Source organism: Salmo trutta, chromosome 9, assembly GCF_901001165.1.
Source record: "Salmo trutta chromosome 9, fSalTru1.1, whole genome shotgun sequence".
Taxonomy (NCBI): Eukaryota; Metazoa; Chordata; class Actinopteri; order Salmoniformes; family Salmonidae; genus Salmo; species Salmo trutta.
This window is the reverse complement of record NC_042965.1, coordinates 8,293,271-8,317,302: the sequence shown is the minus strand read 5'-3', so window position 1 is coordinate 8,317,302 and position 24,032 is coordinate 8,293,271. Positions and strand designations below refer to the sequence as shown.

General features: G+C 41.6%; 1 protein-coding gene across 2 annotated transcripts in view; it reads left to right on the top strand.

The window, feature by feature from the left end:
• The window catches only part of LOC115199788 (snRNA-activating protein complex subunit 4), a 31,367-nt gene that overhangs the window by 2,428 nt on the left and 4,907 nt on the right, over nt 1-24,032 (top strand). For both annotated transcript variants that reach the window (XM_029762222.1, XM_029762221.1), the window contains exons 3-21: nt 1,972-2,012; nt 2,094-2,199; nt 2,313-2,344; nt 2,469-2,609; nt 2,713-2,838; nt 5,876-5,954; nt 6,076-6,157; nt 8,076-8,177; nt 10,021-10,093; nt 10,185-10,349; nt 10,630-10,780; nt 11,074-11,180; nt 12,895-12,989; nt 13,139-13,230; nt 13,340-13,425; nt 18,874-19,338; nt 19,739-19,828; nt 20,216-20,396; nt 20,538-20,608. In XM_029762222.1, the coding sequence (XP_029618082.1) occupies nt 1,972-2,012; nt 2,094-2,199; nt 2,313-2,344; nt 2,469-2,609; nt 2,713-2,838; nt 5,876-5,954; nt 6,076-6,157; nt 8,076-8,177; nt 10,021-10,093; nt 10,185-10,349; nt 10,630-10,780; nt 11,074-11,180; nt 12,895-12,989; nt 13,139-13,230; nt 13,340-13,425; nt 18,874-19,338; nt 19,739-19,828; nt 20,216-20,396; nt 20,538-20,608 (2,285 nt within the window). The remainder of the gene's footprint in view (nt 1-1,971; nt 2,013-2,093; nt 2,200-2,312; nt 2,345-2,468; nt 2,610-2,712; nt 2,839-5,875; nt 5,955-6,075; nt 6,158-8,075; nt 8,178-10,020; nt 10,094-10,184; nt 10,350-10,629; nt 10,781-11,073; nt 11,181-12,894; nt 12,990-13,138; nt 13,231-13,339; nt 13,426-18,873; nt 19,339-19,738; nt 19,829-20,215; nt 20,397-20,537; nt 20,609-24,032) is intronic.

The following is a 24,032-nucleotide window of genomic DNA, read 5'->3' as shown; positions in this document are numbered from 1 at the left end:
TGCTCGAGCATGCTTTTGCGGCACAGTCGATAGCGCGCTAGAAGGTTGAGGGTTCGAGACCTGCTCCCTGCCTGTTTCATTACATTGGTGTCAGAAGTGATCGAACCTTGCATGCTTGGCCGGTGCGCGCGTACCTGTAAAACTTAGTCGCAAGCTGGCGCGAGGACCCGCTCTTTGAAAGGTGGGAGTAGTATAACGACCCTGGGTTTATAAGCTTGGGTATCGACTCTGCCGCTTGAGCATGCTTTTGTGGCACAGTCGATAGCGCGCTGGACTTTTGGCTAGAAGGTTGAGGGTTCGAGACCTGCTCCCTGCTCTTTCATTACAATATCTAGTAATGAAACGGGCAGGGAGCAGGTCTCGAACCCTCAACCTTCTAGCCAAAAGTCCAGCGCGCTATCGACTGTGCCACAAAAGCATGCTCAAGCGGCAGATTCGATACCCAAGCTTATAAACCCAGGGTCGTTACTACACACACACACAAGGCCGGCCGAGACTATAAGACGACAGTTGCAGAATAAATTCAACCACACCTTGGTTTATCACAAAACCGGTAGCAACCTCTGTCCCGAGAAGTCCACTCAGCATATTGCCTGTATTGTGACAGACAGTTACATGACCTAGCAAGTTAATGTTAATGAAATCTTCGGACCACTAAACAACTATTGATTTAGAATCACCGAGTTACTGCAAGTCGCAAATTTCAACATCATAAAATCACCTCTGCTTAGTCTAATACAGTGACTGTTTATTCCAATCAATGTTAGCTAAATATCATGTGGCTGTCCATGGTTCTGATTTCTGTGCGTTTGGGCAAGTCGAAAACATGTTGACTCACCCTACTTGTAGAGAAACGCCAATTACCTTTTTTTCATGTTGACGAAACGGTCTATCACTCTGTCATACAGTACATGCTTATGTTTTTTTGTTGTCCTAGGCTACCTGGCTGAAATGCTTGCTCACTAGCCTAACTTCTATTCATGGACAACGTTAGCTAGTCAACATTAGCCTTCTACAGATTGAACTTCCATCCTCTTAAGACCAGGGCAACAACAATGTATGAATTAATGGTTGGATCAGAATCACCATTATAATCATTGGCCAGTACGGAGAATTAAGTAAAACCACAAGTCCAAATCCATATCTCCATGGCTAATTTAGGAAAGGGTCAATTCTAGCTAGCTGGCTAGGTAGCCACCGGAGGACAACAACACAATGATGCAACTATTCATGGTTTTCTGTCAATGAGGCATGCTCTCAATGGGATTTGATAGGAGTGGTGCCAAATCCAAACTGGCTTCCCTTGATACCTTTTTTGGTGAGCCAGGACCATTCACTGTTGAGCTCGCTCAGTTTAGCTCAACGCTGATTGGCACATTTTGTAATACTTTTTTTGGTCAACGGAGGCCAGATCCTCGCTGGCTTCCCTTGCCTTCAATGTTACGGGCGACAACAATGTCATACTCGTTTGAACCAGACCGCGTCAGATAGATGGCTTACACGTAGAGATGGGGGGGGGGGGGCGGGGGGGGGGCGCTGTTTCGCTCGCTTGGATGCTTTCTCTTGTGAAGTACATTCAGCCAGTTGCGAATTGAAGGAAAATGATGAAACACAGAAAATTATTATGTTTATTCATTATTTTTTTGGGAAGGGGGGGTGGGGGGTTGCTTCTGCATTATTGTTGCAGTGAGCTTGCAGAGAGAGACCCTGACCCCCAGTTTTTCAGAAGTTATCGATAAAGGTTTCGCCTATGGATAGTATTAAATGTATAACAATTACAAATCATTGACATGAATGGAACTTCCATTCTATTAATTCTATTTCTATGCTTTTAATCCTATCGATAACTTGAAAAACTGGACCCTAGTCTAATCATAGAATGCAATTTAGTCTCCAACTCCTTGGCTGTGTTTGCTTGGCTAAGGGCTTCCTAAATGTACATTAACTTTTTTATTTTTTTACTGTTGTCAGATGACGGATCAGACGATAATGCATCTCAACCAGAAGATTTGGTAAGACTCATTGACATCACCAATAGTACCGTGTGATTTATCTCAGATGAATTGAGAAATAATGTTAACCTGCTCTTCTAGGGTCCTCCGGGGAACCTGGAGGCAGAGCGGGAGCAAATACAGAGAGAGATTGAAGAGTTGGAGTGCACTCTTGGCCCAAATGCATCTAATACTGAGATTATGTCAGGTAGCCATTGCCCTTGCCTTGTGTTCTTTAAACAGGTTATGCATTGTTTCATGAATACGTTTTCCTGCATTTCTACCACGTGTGACTTCTTTTTTTATAATGTGTTGAAACAGATGAGGATGTCCAAGGAAGTGAAACAGAATCGGTTCGTATTGATTATCATTTTCACTATTCTATCACTCCAGTTTATCACATGATGTAAATAATACAGTATGTCAAGTAAGGTGTCTGTAAAATGCCTGCCCTCTCCTTTCTCCCACGTCTGATAGAGCAAAGAGGACAGTGCTGAGGAGCTGGATCTACCCCAGAACACAGATACATGTCTGCAAATGAACCTTGTTTACCAGGAAGTGTTGAAAGAGAAATTAGAGGAGCTGGAGCAACTGTTATCAGCCAATCAACACCAACAAGTAAGAGGCCAACAACTAAAAGCATACAGCTTTTCTTAAAGGGGCCGTATGGAATCTGTTAAATGAAGCTGTGCCATGTAATAATGTCCGTCTTTTCCTACAGAAAGAGATTATGACTCAGCTGTCTGGCACAGGAACTCCCCAGGCTACCACATCTGGACAACCCACACTGAAGCTTTTCTTGGGGAGCTTTCTGAAGCCCTATTTCAGAGATAAAGTCACATTTCTGGTGGGTATCAGACTGCAGATTCAGCACAATATGAGCAGGGTCAGGCGAATATAGCTTTGGTCAAAGGTACAGTACCAGTTAAAAGTTTGGACACACCTACTCATTGAAGGGTTTTTCTTTATTTGACTATTTTCTACATTGTAGAATAGTAGTGAAGACATAAACTATGAAATAACACATATGGAATCATGTAGTAACCAAAAAAGTGTTAAACGAATCAAAATATATTTTATATTTGAGATTCTTCAAAGTAGCCACCCTTTGTCTTGATGACAGATTTGCACGCTCTTGGCATTATCTCAACCAGCTTCACCTGGAATGCTTTTCCAACAGTCTTGAAGGAGTTCCCACATATGCTGAGCACTTGTTGGATGCTTTTCCTTTACTCTGTGGTCAAACTCATCCCAAACCATCTCAATTGGGTTGCGGTCGGGTGATTGTGGAGGGCAGGTCATCTGATGCAGCACTCATCACTCTCCTTCTTGGTCAAATGGCCCTTACACAGCCTGGAGGTGTGTTAGGTCATTGTCCTGTTGAAAAACAAATGATAGTCCAACTAAGCCCAAACCAGATGGAATGGCTTATCGCAGCAGAATGCTGTGGTAGCCATGCTGGTTAAGTGTGCCTTGAAATCTAAGTAAACCACTGACAGTGTCACCAGCAAAGCACCATCACACCTCCTCCTCCATGCTACATAGTGGGAGCCACACATGCGGCGAACATCCGTTCACCTACTCTGCATCTCACAAAGACACGGCTGTTGGAACCAAAAATCTCTGATTTGGACTCATCAGACCAAAGGACAGATTTCCACGATCTAATGTCCATTGCTCGTGTTTCTTGGCCCAAGCAAGTCTCTTCTTCTTATTGGTGTCCTTTAGTAGCGGTTTCTTTGCAGCAATTCGATCATGAAGGCTTGATTCACGCAGTCTCCTCTGAACAGTTGATGTTGAGATGTGTCTGTTACTTGAGCTCTGAAGCATTTATTTTGGCTGCAATTTCTGAGGCTGGTAACTCTAATGAACTTATCCTCTTCAGCATAGGTAACTCTGGGTCTTCCTTTCCTGTGGCGGTCATGAGACAGTTTTTGTGACTGCACTTGAAGAAACTTTCAAAGTTCTTAAATTCCCCAATTGACTGACCTTCATGTCTTAAAGTAATGATGGACTGTCATTTCTCTTAGCTTATTTGAGCTGCTCTTGCCATAATATGGACTTGGTGTTTTACCAAATAGGGCTATCTTCTGTATACCACCCCTACCTTGTCACAACACAACTGATTGGCTCAAACGCTTTAAAAAGGAAAGAAATTCCACAAATTAACTTTTAATAAGGCACACCTGTTAATTGACTACCTCATGAAGCTGGTTAAGAGAATGCCTGGAGTGTGCGACGCTGTCATCAAGGCAAAGGGTGGCTACTTTGAAGAATCTCAAATATAAAATATATTTTGCTTTGTTTAAACACTTTTTTGGTTACTACAGTACCAGTAAAAAAGTTTGGACACACCTACTCATTCAAGGTTTTTTCTTTATTTGTACTATTTTCTACATTGTAGAATAATAGTGAAGACATAAAAACTATGAAATAACACATGGAATCATGTAGTAACTAAAAAAGTGTTAAACAAATCAAAATATATTTGAGATTCTTCAAAGTAGCCACCCTTTGCCTTGATGACAGCTTCGCACACTCCAGGCATTCTCTCAACCAGCTTCATGAGGTAGTCGCCTGGAATGCATTTTAATTAGCAGGTGTTTCTTGTTAAAAGTTAATTTGTCATTTCTTTCCTACTTAATGTGTTTGAGCCAGTCAGTTGTGACAAGATAGTCCTAATTTGTAAAAGACCACATCCATATTATGGCAAGCACAGCTCAAATAAGCAAACAGAAACGACAGTCTACCATTATTGAAAGACATGAAGGTCAATCAATCCGGAAAATTTCAGGAACTTTGAAAGTTTCTTCAAGTGCAGTCGCAAAAACCATCAAGCGCTATGATGAAACTGGCTCTCATGACGACCGCCACAGGAAAGGAAGACCCAGAGTTACATCTGCTGCAGAGGATAAGTTCATTGGAGTTACCAGACTCAGAAATTCCATCCCAAATGAATGCTTCACAGAGTTCCAAGTAACAGACACATTTTAACATCAACTGTTCAGAGGAGACTGCGTGAATTAAGCCTTCATGATCGAATTGCTACAAAGAAACCACTAAAAGACACCAATAAGAAGAGACTTGCTTGGGCCAAGAAACATGAGCAATGGACATCAGACTGGTGGAAATCTATCCTTTGGTCTGATGAGTCCAAATCAGAGATTTTTGGTTCCAACAGCCGTGTGTTTGTGAGATGCAGAGTAGGTGAATGGATGTTCGCCGCATGTATGGTTCCCACCATGAAGCATGGAGGTGTGGGGGGGCTTTGCTGGTGACACTGTCTGTGATTTATTTAGAATTCAAGGCACACTTAACCAGCATGGCTACCACAGCATTGTGTAGCGGTACGCCATCCCATCTGGTTTGCGCTTAGTCCCACTATCATTTGTTTTTCAACAGGACAATGACCCAACACACCTCCAGGCTGTGGAATGGCCATTTGACCAAGAAGGAGACCTGGCCTTCACAATCACCAGACTGCAACCCAATTGAGATGGTTTGGGATGAGTTGGTCCACAGAGTGAAGGAAAAGCAGCCAGCAAGTGCTCAGCATATGTGGGAATTCCTTTAAGACTGTTGGAAAAGCATTCCAGGTGAAGCTGGTTGAGAGAATGCAAAGAGTGTGCAAAGCTGTCATCAAGGCAAAGGGTGGCTACTTTGAAGAATCTCAAATATAAACTGTATTTTGATTTGTTTAACACTTTTTTTGTTTACAGCATCATTCCATATGTGTTATTTCATAGTTTTGATGTCTTCACTATTATTCTACAATGTAGAAAATAGTAAAAATAAAGAAAATCCAGGAATGAGTAGGTGTGTCCGAACTTTTGACTGGTACTGTATATCTCCATGTTTTAACATTACCTCTCCGACTCCCACAGGGCCCACCTGCTAATCCAGAAGCCAGAGAGAAGATGAGTAAAAGGATCGGACCTACTGACGACGTCAAAATGAAAAGATGTGAGTACAAAAATAATAATTGTTAGACCTTAGTGCTTCTTGCATCCTTGTTTTGTGACATCACCACTATCAGAATGTGGCGTCTTGATTACTTTTTAAATTGCCGATTTTGTATTTTCAGGGGAAGGGTGGCAGAAGACTCTGCTGATAAATGCTGTCATGAAAGACAGCATGAAACGCATGATACAGCCCAAGCTGTCCAAGTAAGTAAAGAGTAAAGGTTTTTTTTCCCCTGAAAAGTATTTTATTAATTATTATTATTATTTTTTTCCATCATGTACTGTGCCTATAGAAAGTCTACACCCACTTGAGCCTATGGAAGAAGAATCCATAACACAAATTTAAACTGCAACGTTTGAACTTTTTTCACATTTTGTTGCATTTTAATGTGGGATTGAAATAGATGTAATTGTGATATTTTTTGGGGTCGTTGATCTACATAAAACACACCGTAGTGTCAAAGCGAAAAGAAAATGCATATTTAAAAAAAAAAAAAAAAAAAAAGTATAGTTGTTGTATAAGTATCACCTACTTTGTTTAGGCAAGACTAAATTAGGTCAGAAGTCAAATTTGGCTTAAATCACAAAAGTTATATGGATTCTGTGTGAAATAATAGGGGTTGACATGATTTTTGAATGACTACCTCTGTCCTCCATAAATACAACATCTGTAAGGTCCCTCAGTCAAGTATTGAATTTCAAGCACAGATTCAACTACAAAGACCAGGGAGATTTTCAAAAGCCTCATGAAGAACGGCAGTGATTGGTAGATGGGTAACAATAATAAATCAGACATTTGAATATATCTTTAAGCATGGTCAAGTTAATAATGATGTTGTGGATGATGTATTAAACCACCCAGACACATACAAGATTCAGTCGTCCTTCTGAACTGAGTTTCAGGACAGGAAGGACATTTTCTTAAGGATGTCACCCATGAGGCAATAGGTGATTTTAAAAAGGCTACAGAGTGTGGCTGTGATGGGAGAATTGAGGATGGATCAACAACACTGTAGTGACTCAAAAATAATGACCTAAAGGACAAGAAAAATATGCAGAATTAAAAAATATTCCAAAACATGAATGTGTATTTAACAAGGCACAAAAGTAATACTGCAAAAAAGCATGTCAAAGGAGTACACTTTTTGGCCTAAATGCAAAGCCTTATGTTTAGGGCATGGTGGTGGCTGCATCATGGAATGGGTATGCTTGACATCAACAAAGACTGGGGAGTTTTTCGGGATGGAGCTAAGCACAGGCAAAATCTTAAAGGAAAACATGCTTCAGTCTGCTTTACCCCAGACACTGAGAGAGGAATTCACCTTTCAGCAGGACGATAAACTACAACACAAAGCCACACTTACACTGGAGTTGCTTACCAAGAAGACAGTGAATGTTACTGAGTGGCCAAGTTACAGTTTTGACTTAAATCTGCTTGAAAATCTATAGCAAGACTGGAAAATGTATGTCTAGTCATGATCCCCAACATCTTGACAGAGCTCGAAGAATTTTGAAAATAATAATCGGCAAATATTGCACAATACAGGTGTGCATGAGCTTTGCACACTTGCTAAAGGTGTTTCTAACATTTATTGACTCGGGGTGAATACTTATCTATTCACGCTATATTAGTGTTAAGTTTTCATTCATCTTTAAAAAATATTTGAATTTTTCTTCCACCGACATTAGTGTTTTATGTAGATCATTGACAAAAAATTACAGTTAAATCGATTTCAATCTTACTTTGTAAAGCAACAAAATGTGAAAATAGTGTAGATAGGATTTGAAATGGTAATTTATTATTATTTGTTATTCGCTCCTGTGCTTTTTCAAAATGTAGCAAAACTTCAGATTTTTACACAGGGTGTATGAAATGTAGGTTAACATTTATTGAGGATTGGTGTCGGCCCATCTGGAGGCTTTTACAACTGAAAACGTTCTACTCTGGCTGAAAATAGTAGTGCAGACCTATCATAGCTGTTGTATTTTATTCCTCTTTGTTTTGTGTTTTCAAGCACTTTGAGATTATTTCTGTAAAGAAAAGCGCTATAGAAGTTGAATAGATTATGATTATTAACCCAATGGCCTTCATGAATGACATGAAGTTTCTTTTGTCTCATAGGGTGGAGTACCTTACACAGAAAATGGTCAACGCTGAAAATGTGGAAAAGCAAATCCTGCGGAAACAAGTCACTGAAATTGAAAAGGACATTGAGGCCATCAGGTGATTACCGTCATAACTCTAATGGGAAATAATGATCTAGCCTATTAATTCCAAGATGCGTCAGGTTATCTTGTCAGACAGGTCTGTTTTGAGTTTGTTCTCACTTTACGCGAAGAGGTTAAATGGATTTTAATTGTTTAATCAATATGTATTGTAATGTTCATTCCTGACTCACTTGATATCTCCAAGTGCTGTACAGAAACCCAGCCTAAAACCCCAAACAGCAAGCAATGCAGGTGTAGAAGCACGGTGGCTAGGAAAAACTCCCTAGAAAGGCCAGAACCTAGGAAGAAACCTAGAGAGGAACCAGGCTATGAGGGGTGGCCAGTCCTCTTCTGGCTGTGCCGGGTGGAGATTATAACAGAACATGGCCAAGATGTTCAAATGTTCATAGGTGACCAGCAGGGTCAAATAATAATAACCACAGTGGATGTCGAGGGTGCAACAGGTCAGCACCTCAGGAGTAAATGTCAGTTGGCTTTTCATAGCCGATCATTCAGAATATCTCAACCGCTCCTGCTGTCTCTAGAGAGTTGAAAACAGCAGGTCTGGGACAGGTAGCACGTCCGGGGACAGCAAGGAGTCATCAGGTCAGATAGTCCTGAGGCATGGTCCTAGGGCTCAGGTCCTCTGAGAAAGAGAGGGCATACTTAAATTCACACAGGACACCGGATAAGACAGGAGAAATACTCCAGATATAACAGACTGTCCCTAGCCCCCCGAGACACAAACTACTGCAGCATAAATACTGGCAGCTGAGACAGGAGTGGTCAGGAGACACTGTGGCCCCATCCGACGATACCCCCAGACAGGGCCAAACAGGCAGGATATAACCCCACACACTTTGCCAAAGCACAGCGCCCCCAATCCACTAGAGGGATATCTTTAACCACCAACTTACCATCCTGAGACAAGGCCGGGTATAGCCCACAAAGATCTCCGCCACGGCACAACCCAAGGGGGGGCGCCAACCCAGACAGGAAATCACGTCAATGACTCAACCCACTCAAGTGACGCACCCCTCCCAGGGACGGCATGGAAGAGCACCAGTAAGCCAGTGACTCAGCCCCTGTAATAGGGTTAGAGGCAGAGAATCCCAGTGGAGAGAGGGGAACCGGCCAGGCAGAGACAGCAAGGGCGTTTCGTTGCTCCAGTGCCTTTCCGTTCACCTTCACACTCCTGGGCAAGACTACACTCAATCATAGGACCTACTGAAGAGAGGAGTCTTCAGTAAAGACTTAAAGGTTGAGACCGAGTCTGCGTCTCTCACATGGGTAGGCAGACCATTCCATAAAAATGGAGCTCTGTAGGAGAGAGCCCTGCCTCCAGCTGTTTGTTTAGAAATTATAGGGACAGTAAGGAGGCCTGCGTCATGTGACCGTAGCATACGTGTAGGTATGTACGGCAGGACCAAATCGGAAAGATAGGTAGGAGCAAGCCCATGTAATGCTTTGTAGGTTAGCAGTAAAACCTTGAAATCAGCCCTTGCCTTAACAGGAAGCCAGTGTAGAGGCTGGCAATGGAGTAATATGATCAATTTTTTTGGTTCTATTAAAGATTCTAGCAGCCGTGTTTAGCACTATCTGAAGTTTATTTAGAGCTTTATCCGGGTAGCCGGAAAGTAGAGCATTGCAGTAGTCTAACCTAGAAGTGACAAAAGCATGGATTCATTTTTCTGCATCATTTTTGGACAGAAAGTTTCTGATTTTTGCAACGTTACGTAGATGGGGAAAAAAGCTCTCCTTGAAACAGTCTTGATATGTTTGTCAAAAGAGAGATCAGGTCCTTCACAGTTCACAAACCATTGCTGTATAACTGTTTCCGGATCTGCTTTACCTTGCAGTGCACTGAAGGAGGATGAGCTGATGGGTGGCCGCTATGATGACCATGATTGGCAAAAGATTTCCAATATTGACGTGGGTTGAGTAACTTCTGTCATCTCCCCCGTTAGTTTTCCTATTGTTAAAAAGGCTTAAGTGTTGACTCTGAAATCTTATTCCTATCCAGTTTGAAGGCATCCGTGAAGCTGAACACATAAAAAGCTTTTGGCAGAACTACCTGCATCCCTCCATTAACAAATCCAGTTGGAAGGAAAACGAAATTGAGATGCTCAAGAAAGTCGCTGTAAAACATGGGCACCGCAACTGGGATCAGATTGCTGATAAACTTGGGGTAAGAGCAGATGTATAGTATTGGCCAATCATGACTCGTGGTCTTTACCCCTTCCTATCAGTGGGATCCAGAGGCGCTATTTCCAGTCCTGATTTGTACAGTTTGATTGATTGGACTTTGCTTAGAGACAAGTGCCTGACTGAACTGTTTACGTTTCTCGGTAGTAGGTAGATGAAGTGTAATTCCCCGAACGTCTTCACACAACCATTTCTTTGAATGTGTAAACGATTCAGCGTTATCCATTCTGATCTCATGTGTCTCCCCCCCGTCTCACACACAGACCAACAGGACAGCCTTCATGTGTCTCCAGACGTACCAGCGCTACATCTGCACCGACTTCAGGAGGAGGAGGTGGGGCGGCGTGGAGGACGAGATCCTTCGAGAGCTGGTGGAGAAGATGCGTATCGGGAACTACATCCCGTACACCCAGAGTAAGTCCCCGCCACCCAGTGTACACCCTGGGGTTTTACGCGTGAACATTTTTTTAATTGTTTGTGCACATCGATGACGGTTGTTGTTATTGATGTCCCCTTCACTGTTATGCTCCAGTGGGGCGAAAAGCTCTCGGGATACTACTTACTGTCCACTGCTCTAGTCTACAAACTAGTTTCTCTAGACAAAGTGCTTGTTCAATACAAGATACTGTAGCTTGTCGTTGTAGTGCATCGTGTGTTGGGTTCTGGAAATTTCACTTGCTTTCTCCGTGATTTCTGTTTTACTCCAGTCTCCTATTTCATGGAGGGCCGGGATTCATGCCAGCTGATGTATCGGTGGACTCAGGTTCTGGACCCCACCCTCAAAAAAGGCTATTGGTCTAAAGAAGAAGATGAGGTATGGTCAGGAGGGTTTGGGGATTTTTTTGTTGGGAAATTGATGTGATTCATCGAATCTGTTACAAGGACATTTTGAGATATGTACACTACCGTTCAAAAGTTTGGGGTCACTTAGAAATGTCCTTGTTTTCCATGAAAACATACATGAAATGAGTTGCAAAATGAATAGGAAATATAGTCAAGATGTTGACAAGGTTATAAATGTTTTTTTTTTCAATTGAAATAACTGCTTTCGTCAAAGAATCCTCCATTTGCAGCAATTACAGCCTTGCAGACCTTTTGGCATTCTAGTTGTCAATTTGTTGAGGTAATCTGAAGAGATTTCACCCCATGCTTCCTCCCACTAGTTGGATTGGCTTGATGGGCACTTTTTACATACCATACGGTCAAGCTGCTCCCACAACAGCTCAATAGGGTAGAGATCTGGTGACTGTGCTTGCCACTCCATTATAGACAGAATACCAGCTGACTGCTAATTCCCTAACTCGTTCTTGCATAGTTTGGAGCTGTGCTTTGGGTCATTGTCCTGTTGTAGGAGGAAATTGGCTCCAATTTAAGCGCCGTCCACGGTATATCATGGCGTTGCAAAATAGAGTGATAGCCTTCCTTCTTCAAGATCCTTTTTACCCTGTACAAATCTCTCACTTTACCACCACCAAAGCACCCCCAGACCATCACATTGCCTCCACCATGCTTGACAGATGGCGTCAAGCACTCCCCCAGCATATTTTCATTTTTTCTGCATCTCACATGTTCTTCTTTGTGACCCGAACACCTCAAACTTAGATTTGTCTGTCCATAACACTTTTTTTCCAATCTTCCTGTGTCTGTGTTCTTTTGCCCATCTTAATCTTTTATTTTTATTGGCCAGTCTGAGATGATATGGCTTTTTCTTTGCAACTCTGCCTAGAAGGCCAGCATCCCGGAGTCGCCTCTTCACTGTTGACGTTGAGACTGGTGTTTTGCAGGTACTATTTAATGAAGCTGCCAGTTGAGGACATGTGAGGCATCTGTTTCTCAAACTAGACACTCTAATGTACTTGTCCTCTTGCTCTGGTGTGCACCAGGGCCTCCCACTCCTCTTTCTATTCTGGTTAGAGCCAGTTTGTACTGTTCTGTGAAGAACACGGCGTTGTACGAGATCTTCAGTTTCTTGGCAATTTCTCACATGGAATTGCCTTAATTTCTCAGAAAAAGAATAGACTGACAAGTTTCAGAAGAAAGTTATTTGTTTCTGTCCATTTTGAGCCTGTAATCGAACTCACAAATGCTGATGCTCCAGATACTCAACTAGTCTAAAGAAGGCCAGTTTATTGCTTCTTTAATCAGAACAACAGTTTTCAGCTGTGCTAACATAATTGCAAAAGGGTCTTCTAATGATCAATTAGACTTTTAAAATGATAAACTTGGATTCGCTAACACAACGTGCCATTGGAACACAGGAGTGGTGGTTGCTAATAATGGGCCTCTCTACGCTTATGTAGATATTCCATAAAAAAATCTGCCGTTTCCAGCTACAATAGTCATTTACAAGATTAACAATGTCTACACTGTATTTCTGATCAATTTGGTGTTATTTTTATGGACAATTTGTTATTTGAATGTGCTTTTCTTTCAAAAACAAGGACATTTCTAAGTGACCCTAAACTTTTGAATGGTAGTGTATAGTTATTTGATAATATAAGCTCTGCTCCGATTTTTGGTTGTTGCAGATGCTACTGAGAGCAGTGGCTAAACACGGGGTGGGGAACTGGTGGAAGATCCGTCAGGATGTGCCTGGCAGAAATGATGGCCAGTGTAGGGACAGGTGAGGACTAATAGGGACTCATCGATAGAGCTAATACATTGACCAAACGTTCACAACATTCCCTGACCATTTCCCTGATGGCCAACCCAACTCAAACTTAGAAAGTGTTAGAACATACGGTCACTGACAAACTTTGTTTTATTCTGTAGGTACGTGGACGTCCTGGTTGGGAACGTGAAGAAGGGGCCCTTTGACGAGAAGGAAAAGGCACAGCTCAGACGATTGGTGGAGAAATATGGACGTAAGAACTGTTATAGAAAGATGACTTGCACAGAAACTATATCAAAATAATCCATCGTCTTTCTTGATAATAATCGTCTAACAGTTCATTTTGTCCTTTTTTTTAATAGGTAAATGGTCGAAGATAGCTGCTGAGATTCCCAACAGAATTGACTGTCAGGTCCTTCAACAGTGGAGGAGAATGACCGGGTACAAGGTCAGTGTTGACTATGTAGCGTTCATGTCCCTCTTAACCTCTCTAGGGGAGGTGGGACGAAATCGTCCCACACTATTCAACAGCCAGTGACAAATCAGAGCGCCAAATTTAAAACCACAAAATGTCATAATTCAAAGTTCTCTCTATTTTACAACATTTTATAGATACACTTCTCCTGAATCGAACCACGTTGTCCGATTTCCAAAAGGCTTTACAGCGAAAGCAAAACATTAGATTATGTTAGGAGAGTACATAGACACAAATAATCACACAGCCATTTTCCAAGCAAGCATATATGTCACATAAACCCAAACCACAGCTAAATGCAGCACTAACCTTTGATGCTCTTCATCAGATGACACTCCTAGGACATTATGTTATACAATACATGCATGTTTTGTTCAATCAAGTTCATATTTATATCAAAAAACAGCTTTTTACATTAGCATGTGATGTTCAGAACTAGCATACCCACCGAAAACTTCCGGTGAATTTACTAAATTACGATAAACGTTGACAAAATACATAATTATTTTTAAGAATTATAGATACAGAACTCCTTTATGCAATCGCTATGTCCGATTTTAAAATAGCTTTTCGGCGAAAGCACATTTTGCAATATTCTGAGTACATAGCTCGGCCATCACGGCTAGCTATTTTGACATCCGCCAACTTCGGGGTCACCTAAACTCAGAATTACTATTAGAAAAATTGGATTACCTTTGCTGTTCTTCGTCAGAATGCACTCCCAGGACTTCTACTTCAACAACAAATGTTGTTTTGGTTCCAAATAATCCATAGTTATATCCAAATACCGCCGTTTTGTTCATGCGTTCAGGTAACTATCCAAACGGTGACGCGCGAGCGTATAGATATACCATATCTAACCCTGGCTTTATATTCTATATAAAGCCGCAGATCCAAGATGGTAGCATGTCAAGTCGTTTGTCTGTGACTAGTACATTTTAACCTACTAATAACCTATTTATTTATGGCTGAGTAACTTCCTTGTTGTGTAGTGCAAACTATGTTATTTTTGCTGCTGTAAAGATTACGGGTCTTCCGCAACTTGGCACTTCAACTCGCCACTGAAGTTTACCAAAGTAACTCCATCTCTGGCTGGCCTGAGTTCCTTCTTCATCCACGGAGTGTCTCGTCTAAGCCGCTCCTTTTTGCTCTTCGTCTGGCTGTCAGTGGCAGCTCAACAATCCCCAACCCGCTCTCTCAATCGACCTCGACACCCAATCTACTCACACGTGAAATACTCACATTCAGACTTACATATACGCTGTCCCTCTCTCCCCTTACCTTCATTGGGCTCTATTATTTACATTTGTCAGAGAAAATGACAATTTTCGTGGTATTGCTTTGTGCACTGACTTTAACGAGATCTGGAGAAAACGAACATTGTCGCTGGGTGAGTACATCTGACAATGTGCTCTCCCGTCCATTGGACATTTTGTTTGCAGGAACTCCCTCTTTTTCACTCATTCCACTCGTCCAAGTGCCGATGTATTTGTGGCATGATGTGAACATTACGACTTTGTGTCACTACCAAAGTCTAATGGTTTTAAATGACTGTTTTGTATTGTCTGGAAACTCACTTGTGGACTTCGCTTGCAGTAGGTCTCTTAAAAAAGAGAAGCCATGCAAAGTTATTAAACAGAGGTGCCTAGTTATTATTTTATTGTTGATATCAGGTAACGTGCAGCCTAACCCTGGCCCTGATATGCAATGTCTCCAAACCCCCTCTGATTTTAAATCAAGATCTGGTCTTGGTATTTTTCATTTAAATGTACGCAGCCTGTTGTCAAAAATGGATGGGGTTAGGATTTGGGCTAAATCAACTGATGCTGATATAATTGTGTTTTCTGAAACCTGGCCCAGCAAGTCTGTTCTTGATACGGATATTTGTATAACTGGTTACAATGTTTATCGCACTGATCGGGTTAAGAAAGGTGGGGGTGTGGCTATATATGTAAAAACGAAATTCCCTGTAAGTGTGGCAAAGTCTGAAACTATTTGTAAACAGTTGGAATTTCTTGCTTTGAATATTGAGGTTTCAAAGGGTCTTTCTATAACTGTGATTGGCTGTTATAGACCCCCCTCTGCTCTCGGTGATGCATTTTCTTCTTTGACGCACCTTATGTCTAAACTTCTTTACAGTGAAATTATTTTGATTGGTGATCTCAACTGGTGTTGGTTAATGCCGGTGTCTGATGATTTAAAAATGTTTTGTAATTCTATGAATCTTACCCAGTTGATTAACTCACCCACTCGCCCAAATCTAAAATGCCCAGATAAATCTACCCTGATTGATTTGATATTGACAAATGTTCCACATAAATATTCTGCGGTTGGTGTTTTTTGTAATGATTTAAGTGACCATTGTGCTGTTGTTGCTATTAGAAATACTAAGATTTCTAAGTCTAACCCGCGTTTTATTCGTAAGAGAAATCTGAAGTGTTTCATTGAGCAGGCTTTCTTTCATGATCTGTTTTATTTTGACTGGAGCAAGATTGAGCTTATCCCTGATGTGGAAACTGCCTGGAAATTCTTTCATGATGGTTTTCTCCAAATAGTAAACAGACATGCTCCATTCCGCAGGTTCAGGGTTAAAGGGAGGGATAATCCTTGGTTTTCGTCTGAGCTTTCTTGCATTGTTCACGACCGTAATCTAGCCTGGGCTAAAGCACGGAAATCGTGTTCTGATGCTGATTGGCTTGTTTTTAGGCAGTTACGAAACAAATGTTCTTCTCTTCTCAGGATGGCCAAGTCTGATTATTTTATGTCTGTTACCACTGATAACCTGAATGACCCTAGAAAGTTTTGGAAGGCTATTAAGTCTATGTCTGGTAACAGTAATGTTAATGAATTACCGTCATGTGTATTGAAGGACTCTGTTGCTATATATGACAAAACTGAAATGCTGAATTGTTTCAATGAGCACTTTGTATCATCTGGTAGGCTGTTTGATTCAGTGTCCTCTGTCTCTGTACAACCTTGTGTGGATGAACCAGTGAGAGCTGGTCAAACTTTTAGCTTTTTGCCATTCTCAGTGCAGGTGGTACATAAGGCCCTGAAATCCTTAGACCAGAGAAAGCCTGCAGGTCCTGATCTTTTGGATCCCTGCTTTTTAAATCTGGCAGCTGATTTCATAGCTGAACCACTTACATATCTGTTTAATCTAACCCTGGAATGTAATGAAATTCCAAAGATCTGGTAATCAGCACATGTCCTGCCACTTTTAAAAGGGGGAGATCCAACTCTTTTAAATAATTATAGTCCAATCTCAAAGCTGTCACCCCTGGTGAAAATACTTGAAACCCTTGTGAGTGACCAGCTAAAAGAGTTTTTATATACTAACTCTATTTTATCAATGTACCAATCGGGTTTCAGGAAGAAGCACAGCACAATTACAGCAGCCATGAAGGTTTTAAATGATATCACTGACGCTCTTGACAAGAAACAGCATTGTGTCTCACTTTTTATTGATCTCTCTAAGGCTTTTGATACAGTTGATCATGCTATACTAAGGCAGAGATTGTCGAGTGTAGGTCTTTCAGAGCATGCAGTTGCATGGTTTGTTAACTATCTGTCTGATAGAACTCAGTGCACTCAATTTGATGGGCTTAGGTCTGTTAAATTGTCTGTCCTAAATGGTGTGCCCCAAGGCTCTGTACTTGGTCCTCTCTTATTCACTATTTATATAAATAATATAGACAAAAATGTCCAAAATGCACAACTTCATTTTTATGCTGATGATACTGTTATTTACTGTTGTGCTTCATCTCTTACAAAAGCTTTCCAGAACTTGCAAACTGCTTTTAATACTGTTCAACATACCTTGTCTCAATTGAAGCTTATCCTCAATACTGACAAAACAAAACTACTGGTGTTTTCTAAAGCAAGAAATAGACCTCTGAACCTTTCACCTATTACTACCTGTCAGGGCAAGGAGATTGAGGTTGTAACCTCATATAAATATCTTGGAATTTTGATTGATGATGGCCTCTCTTTTAAAATGCATATTCAACAACTTACAAAAAAATTTAAGCTGAAATTAGGATTTTATTTTAGGAATAAGGCTTGTTTTTCTTTTGAAGCCAGGAGGAGGCTAGTATCAGCTATATTTATGCCTTTACTAGACTATGGGGATATTTTATATATGAATGCTTCCGCTCAGTGTTTGAGATCAATTGATACCCTTTACCATGGCACTCTGAGATTTATTTTAAATTGCAAAACCCTTACGCACCACTGCACTTTGTATACCAGGGTTGGCTGGCCTTCTCTAGTCACTTGTAGGCTCAGTCACTGGTATACTTTTATTTACAAAGCCATTTTGGGTTTACTACCTTTTTTATTTGGGCATTTTTATTGTTCAGAAATGTGGTGGGTACTCTCTTCGTTCGCGGGACTTTATCCTGCTAACTGTTCCAAATGTCCTAACTGAATTTGGTAAAAGGGCTTTTATGTACTCTGCGCCATCGTCTTGGAATGCCTTACAAAATACTTTTAAACTGGATGAACTTGTCCCGATTTGGTATTTTCAAATCACGGATGAATGATCTGGAGACTGATTCCCTGACCTGTCAATGTTTCTAATTTGCTGTTTTTGATTTTGTTATATTCTTTGTTAATTCTATGGTTTTTACTAGATTACTTGCAGTTTTTCATGTTGTTTGTCTGTAATTTTTGTAATGACTTGGCGCTGCCTATCTTGGCCAGGACGCTCTTGAAAAAGAGATTTTAAATCTCAATGAGCCCTTCCTGGTTAAATAAAGGTTCAATTTTAAAAAAATAAATCGTGACAAAAAATTCTAAATATTCCATTACCGTACTTTAGAAGCATGTCAAACGCTGTTTAAAATCAATTTTTATGCTACTTTTCTCGTAAAATAGCGATAATATTCCAACCGGGCGACGTTGTATTCATTCAAATGCTGAAAGAAAAAAAATGGAGAAGTCTCGTGAACGCACATCTCAGTCTCACTGTCCCCAGGCTGACCACTCAAACAGAGCTGCTGTACTTTGCCCAGAGACAGCAGACACCCCATTCCACTTTCTGGCGGCTTTAGAGAGCCAATGGAAGCCTTTGAAAGTGTCACGTTACAGCACAGATGCTGTATTTTCGATAGAGATGCAACAGAAGGACAACCAATTGTCAGACAGGGCACTTCCTGTATGGAATCTTCTCAGGTTTTGGCCTGCCATATGAGTTCTGTTATACTCACAGACACCATTCAAACAGTTTTAGAAACTTTAGAGTGTTTTCTATCCAAATCTAATTATATGCATATTCTAGTTTCTGGGCAGGAGTAGTAACCAGATTAAATCGGGTACGTTTTTTATCCGGCTGTGAAAATACTGCCCCCTATACCACAACAGGTTAACTCAATCTGTGACACTGGACACAGTTAATTCTTCTCTTGTTTTTGTAAACAGCCCAGACAGAGGGACAGAAGCAACAGAGCATTGCAGCGAAGGAGAAAGGTCGCGGCTGTGAGGAGCATCAAGAGTAAGCTGATGAGGCTAGACGATGATGTGCACTCAAGCTCCGATGAGGAGGAGAACGTCGAGATTGAGTTTATGGATAGTGACGACGAGAAGAAAGAGAAGAAGTTCATTGAACCGCACTGGTCTGATCAGGAAAGGGACATTATCAAAGACTACACCCAACCAGACATGGAGCAATGGATCCCCGTGCTAGAGAAGGAGTTTGAAGGGCTGGGGAAGGTGAGGAGCATAATGGTTGAACGGCCCAGCAAGAACACAACGCAAGAGCAGGCAACGACGGACAGCCAGGATGCAGCACGCAAGGTCATAGTGGTACGTTCCACCATCCTGGACCGCTTTGGCAAGCCTGCTGCCACTGTCATCGGACAAAACCCCCCAATCCTAGCAAAGAAGGTACCGGCATTTATTTCTTTTTAAACAGTCATGTGGTGTGTTGCACCATTATGTGTTGAACTTATGCACATTTTCAACACCTGTCCCTATTGTCATTTTGTTCCTAAATAGCACTCATCATAAAGCACACTTTGGATCTGCATCGGTAACCATAAATATTTACTTAATCAGAGTGGATCACAAAACAGGATCATTAAGCTAGGCAGTTAACATTAATCAGCGGTTTGGAGTGTGGCGTCAATTACACCATGCTCATTTTGAAGTGAGTGTCACTGTTTATGACCTCTAAAATATGATTCTTATTTCAGAATATGGTGGGAAAGTTGGCAAGCTAACCCATTGATCCGGCTTTGTGACATAAAGTAGCATGTGACATTCTCTGTACGTGTTCCTTCTAAAGGATTACAACAGTGACCTGGCCATGCTGAAGGTGTGCTACGGAGAGGTGAGAAACCTGATCGCTTGGAAGAAAGCCAATGCCAGAAAACACGTAAGTCGCCAGGTGACGCTCTCTTTGTGGTGAAACAGGTGTTTCAATTTTTTTTAAATTTTTTATCCCAAACAAAGTTGTTTCCAGTGGGTACATTTTTATTCATTTGTCTGTATAAATTTTAATAAAAATCTTGCTTATTATTATTACAATCCATCAATGCATCTCACCATTTCATACAAATACGTAGATTATAAACTGTTGAATCAAGGTTGGAAGGGAGTGAACAAAATATGTTGTCATAGTTGTGTGCTCGACACGTTAGTTGCATGGCCCATCCAGCTCAATCTATGACCCAGATTGAGCTTTGTTAGTACAGAGGTCTTCTCCTTGTGAAGCCTGCGATACAGGTCTTCTGTTTTCTATCCCATGCATTTGTCTCTGCAGAAAAACAGTGGGTCTATGAGCGGTGACCAGGGGACAGCCCACAAGTCCTCAAGACAAAAGGAGTCCTCTGCCAACAGTGAAACCTGCATCACTCTGAACTATTCCCTTCAGTTGGCAGTCACTCCCTGGGTGGGCAATGTGCTTATGCCCCCACCACCCTCTTCAAACAAGCGCTGTGAAGGTACTTTACGAGATGTCAAGGCAATAAGTCACAACTTCTCTCTCACTTGTAGAAAACGACAATTTGCATTTTGGTGGTTTCATAGTTGTTTCAGGGCTGAACCGATGACTTGATCCTACGATCTCTTGTTTTTTTTTTTAGCGGACATGGTGCGAGAGAGAGCAGAGAGCATTGGACTCACCAATAGCCCCGTGTTCTTGTTCTTTCTGCAGGTAGGAGATGAACCCACAAATATAACATTTTCTATGAATGAGCACAATTATGTAATTTCATATTATGCCAGTCAGGTTTTACTTAAGGATTCAAGCTCCTAGGCCAGCGTTTTCCAAACTAGGGGTCGAGATCGCCTGATTTGAAAATGGGGTCGTGAGAGAAACTCTGAGTGAAATAAATCAAATTGTGCTTGGTTTCATAGAACCGGGGTTACGTCAGTGGTTGTAATAAACGGGGGGGGTTATGTTTTTTCCTACAAATGTGCCTCTATCTTTTGAACCGTTTAAGCTACAAAATATTATGACCCCATCACTGAAAGACTTTCAGGAACACGTTCACTGAGTGTACAAAACATTAAGGACAGCTGCGCTATCCATGATATAGACTGACCAGTTGGAAACTATGATCCCTTATTGATGTCTCTTGTTAAATCCACTTCAATCAGTGTAGATGAAGGGGAGAAGATGGGTTAAAGAAGGATTTGTAATCCTTGAGACAATTGAGACATGGATTGTGTATGTGTGCCATTCAGAGGGTGAATGGGCAAGACAAAATATTTAAGTGCCTTTGAACGAGGTATGGTGGTAGATGCCAGGCACACCGGTTTGTGTCAAGAACTGCAACGCTGCTGTTTTTTTCCCCTTCAACAGTTTCCCGTGTGCATCAAGAATGGTCCACCACCCAAAGGACATCCAGCCAACTTGACACAACTGTGGGAAGCATTGTAGTAAACATGGGCCAGCATCCCTGTGGAATGCTTTCGACACCTTGTAGAGTCCATGCCCCGACAAATTGAGGCTGTTCTGAGGGCAAAAAAGGGGGGGGTGCAACTCAAATATTAGGAAGGTGTTTTTTGTACACTCAGTGTATATTTACCCACAAGCCGAGCAGGCCTCATTAGGACAGAGTGAACAGACCAGGCACTAACTCAGACTGGGGGGAGAAAATAACATCAATGATGTGCTTTTCTACACAAAAGATCATTCAAAATTATTGCCTGATGATCGTCTGTACTTCCCAATACCTTTCTGATGCATTTCAGTCATTTAAACCATACTACCTTCGTATTGAAATACTGTACTGTCAAACGTAGTAATAGACTGAATAGAATTAAAAAGTAAACATTGGCTGATTACATTCACTTTTTATATATTCAAATGGGGTCATGGGCCAAAAAGGTTTGCGAACCCCTGATGTAGGCCTATGCAGATATTCTGGCCAGTATAGTAACATACACTACCGTTCAACAGCTTGGGCTCACTTAGAAATGTCCTTGTTTTTGAGAAAGACGCCTCACAAGTCCTCAACTGGCAGCTTCATTAAATAGTACCTGCAAAACACCAGTCTCAACTTCAACAGTGAAGAGGCGACTCCGGGATGCTGGTCGTCTAGGCAGAATTGCAAAGAAAAAGCCATATCTCAGACTGGCCAATAAAAAATAAAATAATTAAGATGGGCAAAAGAACAGAGACTGGACAGAGGAAGATTGGAAAAAAGTGTTATGGACAGACAAATCTAAGTTTGAGGGCCTAGAAGGCCAGCATCCCGGAGTCGCCTCTTCACTGTTGAAGTTGAGACTGGTGTTTTGCAGGTACTATTTAATGAAGCTGCCAGTTGAGGACTTGTGAAGCGTCTGTTTCTCAAACTAGACACTCTAATGTACTTGTCCTCTTGCTCAGTTGTGAATCAGGGCCTCCCTCTCCTCTTTCTATTCTGGTTAGAGCAAGTTTGCACTGTTCTGTGAAGGGAGTAGTACACAGCGTTGTACGAGATCGTCAGTTGCGTGGCAATTTCTCGCATGGACTAGCCTTCATTTCTCAGAAAAAGAATAGACTGACGAGTTTCAGAAGAAAGTTATTTGTTTCTGTCCATTTTGAGCCTGTAATTAAACCCACAAATGCTGATGCTCCAGATACTCAACTAGTCTAAAGAAGGCCAGTTTTATTGTTTTTTTTAATCAGAACAACAGTTTTCAGCTGTGCTAACAGAATTGCAAAAGGGTCTTCTAATGATCAATTAGCCTTTTTAAAATGATAAACTTGGATTAGCTAACACAACGTGCCATTGGAACACAGGAGTGATGGTTGCTGATAATGGGCCTCTTTACGCCTATGTAAAGAGGCCCATTATTGTAGCCGTTTCCGGCTACAATAGTCACTTACAACATTAACAATGTCTACGGTCGTGGCCAAAAGTTTTGAGAATGACACAAATATTAATTATCACAAAGTCTGCTGCCTCAGTTTGTATGATGGCAATTTGCATATACTCCAGAATGTTATGAAGAGTGATCAGATGAATTGCAATTAATTTCAAAGTCCCTCTTTGCCATGCAAATGATCTGACTCCCCAAAAAACAATTCCACTGCATTTTAGCCCTGCCACAAAAGGACCAGCTGACATCATGTCACTCTGTCATGCTGATTGAGTTCAAATAACAGACTGGAAGCTTCAAAAGGAGGGTGGTGCTTGGAATCATTGTTCTTCCTCTGTCAACGATGGTTACCTGCAAGGAAACATGTGCCGTCATCATTGCTTTGCACAAAAAGGGCTTCACAGGCAAGGATATTGCTGCCAGTAAGATTGCACCTAAATCAACCATTTATCAGATCATCAAGAACTTCAAGGAGAGCGGTTCAATTGTTCTGAAGAAGTCTTCAGAGCGCCCAAGAAAGTTCAGCAAGCGCCAGGACCGTCTCCTAAAGTTGATTCAGCTGCGGGATCAGGGCATCACCAGTACAGAGCTTGCTCAGGAATGGCAGCAGGCAGGTGTGAGTGCATCTGCACGCACAATGAGGCGAAGACTTTTGGAGGATGGCCTGGTGTCAAGAAGGGCAGCAAAGAATCCACTTCTCTCCAGGAAAAACATCAGGGACAGACTGATTTTATGCAAAAGGTACAGGGATTGGACTGCTGAGGACTGGGGTAAAGTCATTTTCTCTGAATCCCCTTGCTGATTGTTTGGGGCATCCGGAAAAAAGCTTGGCCGGAGAAGACAAGGTGAGCGCTACCATCAGTCCTGTGTCATGCCAACAGTAAAGCATCCTGAGACCATTCATGTGCGGGGTTGCGTCTCAGCCAAGGGAGTGGGCTCACTCACAATTTTGCCTAAGAACACAACCATGAATAAAGAATGGTACCAACACATCCTCCGAGAGCAACTTCTCCCAACCATCCAGGAACAGTTTGGTGACGAACAATGCCTTTTCCAGCATGATGGAGCACCTTGCCATAAGGCAAAAGTGATAACTAAGTGGCTCGAGGAAACAATGGCCAGGAAACTCCCCAGACCTTAATTCCATTGAGAACTTCGTGGTCAATCCTCAAGAGGCGGGTGGACAAACAGAAACCCACAAACTCCAAGCATTGATTATGCAAGAATGGGCTGCCGTCAGTCAGGATGTGGCCCAGAAGTTAATTGAC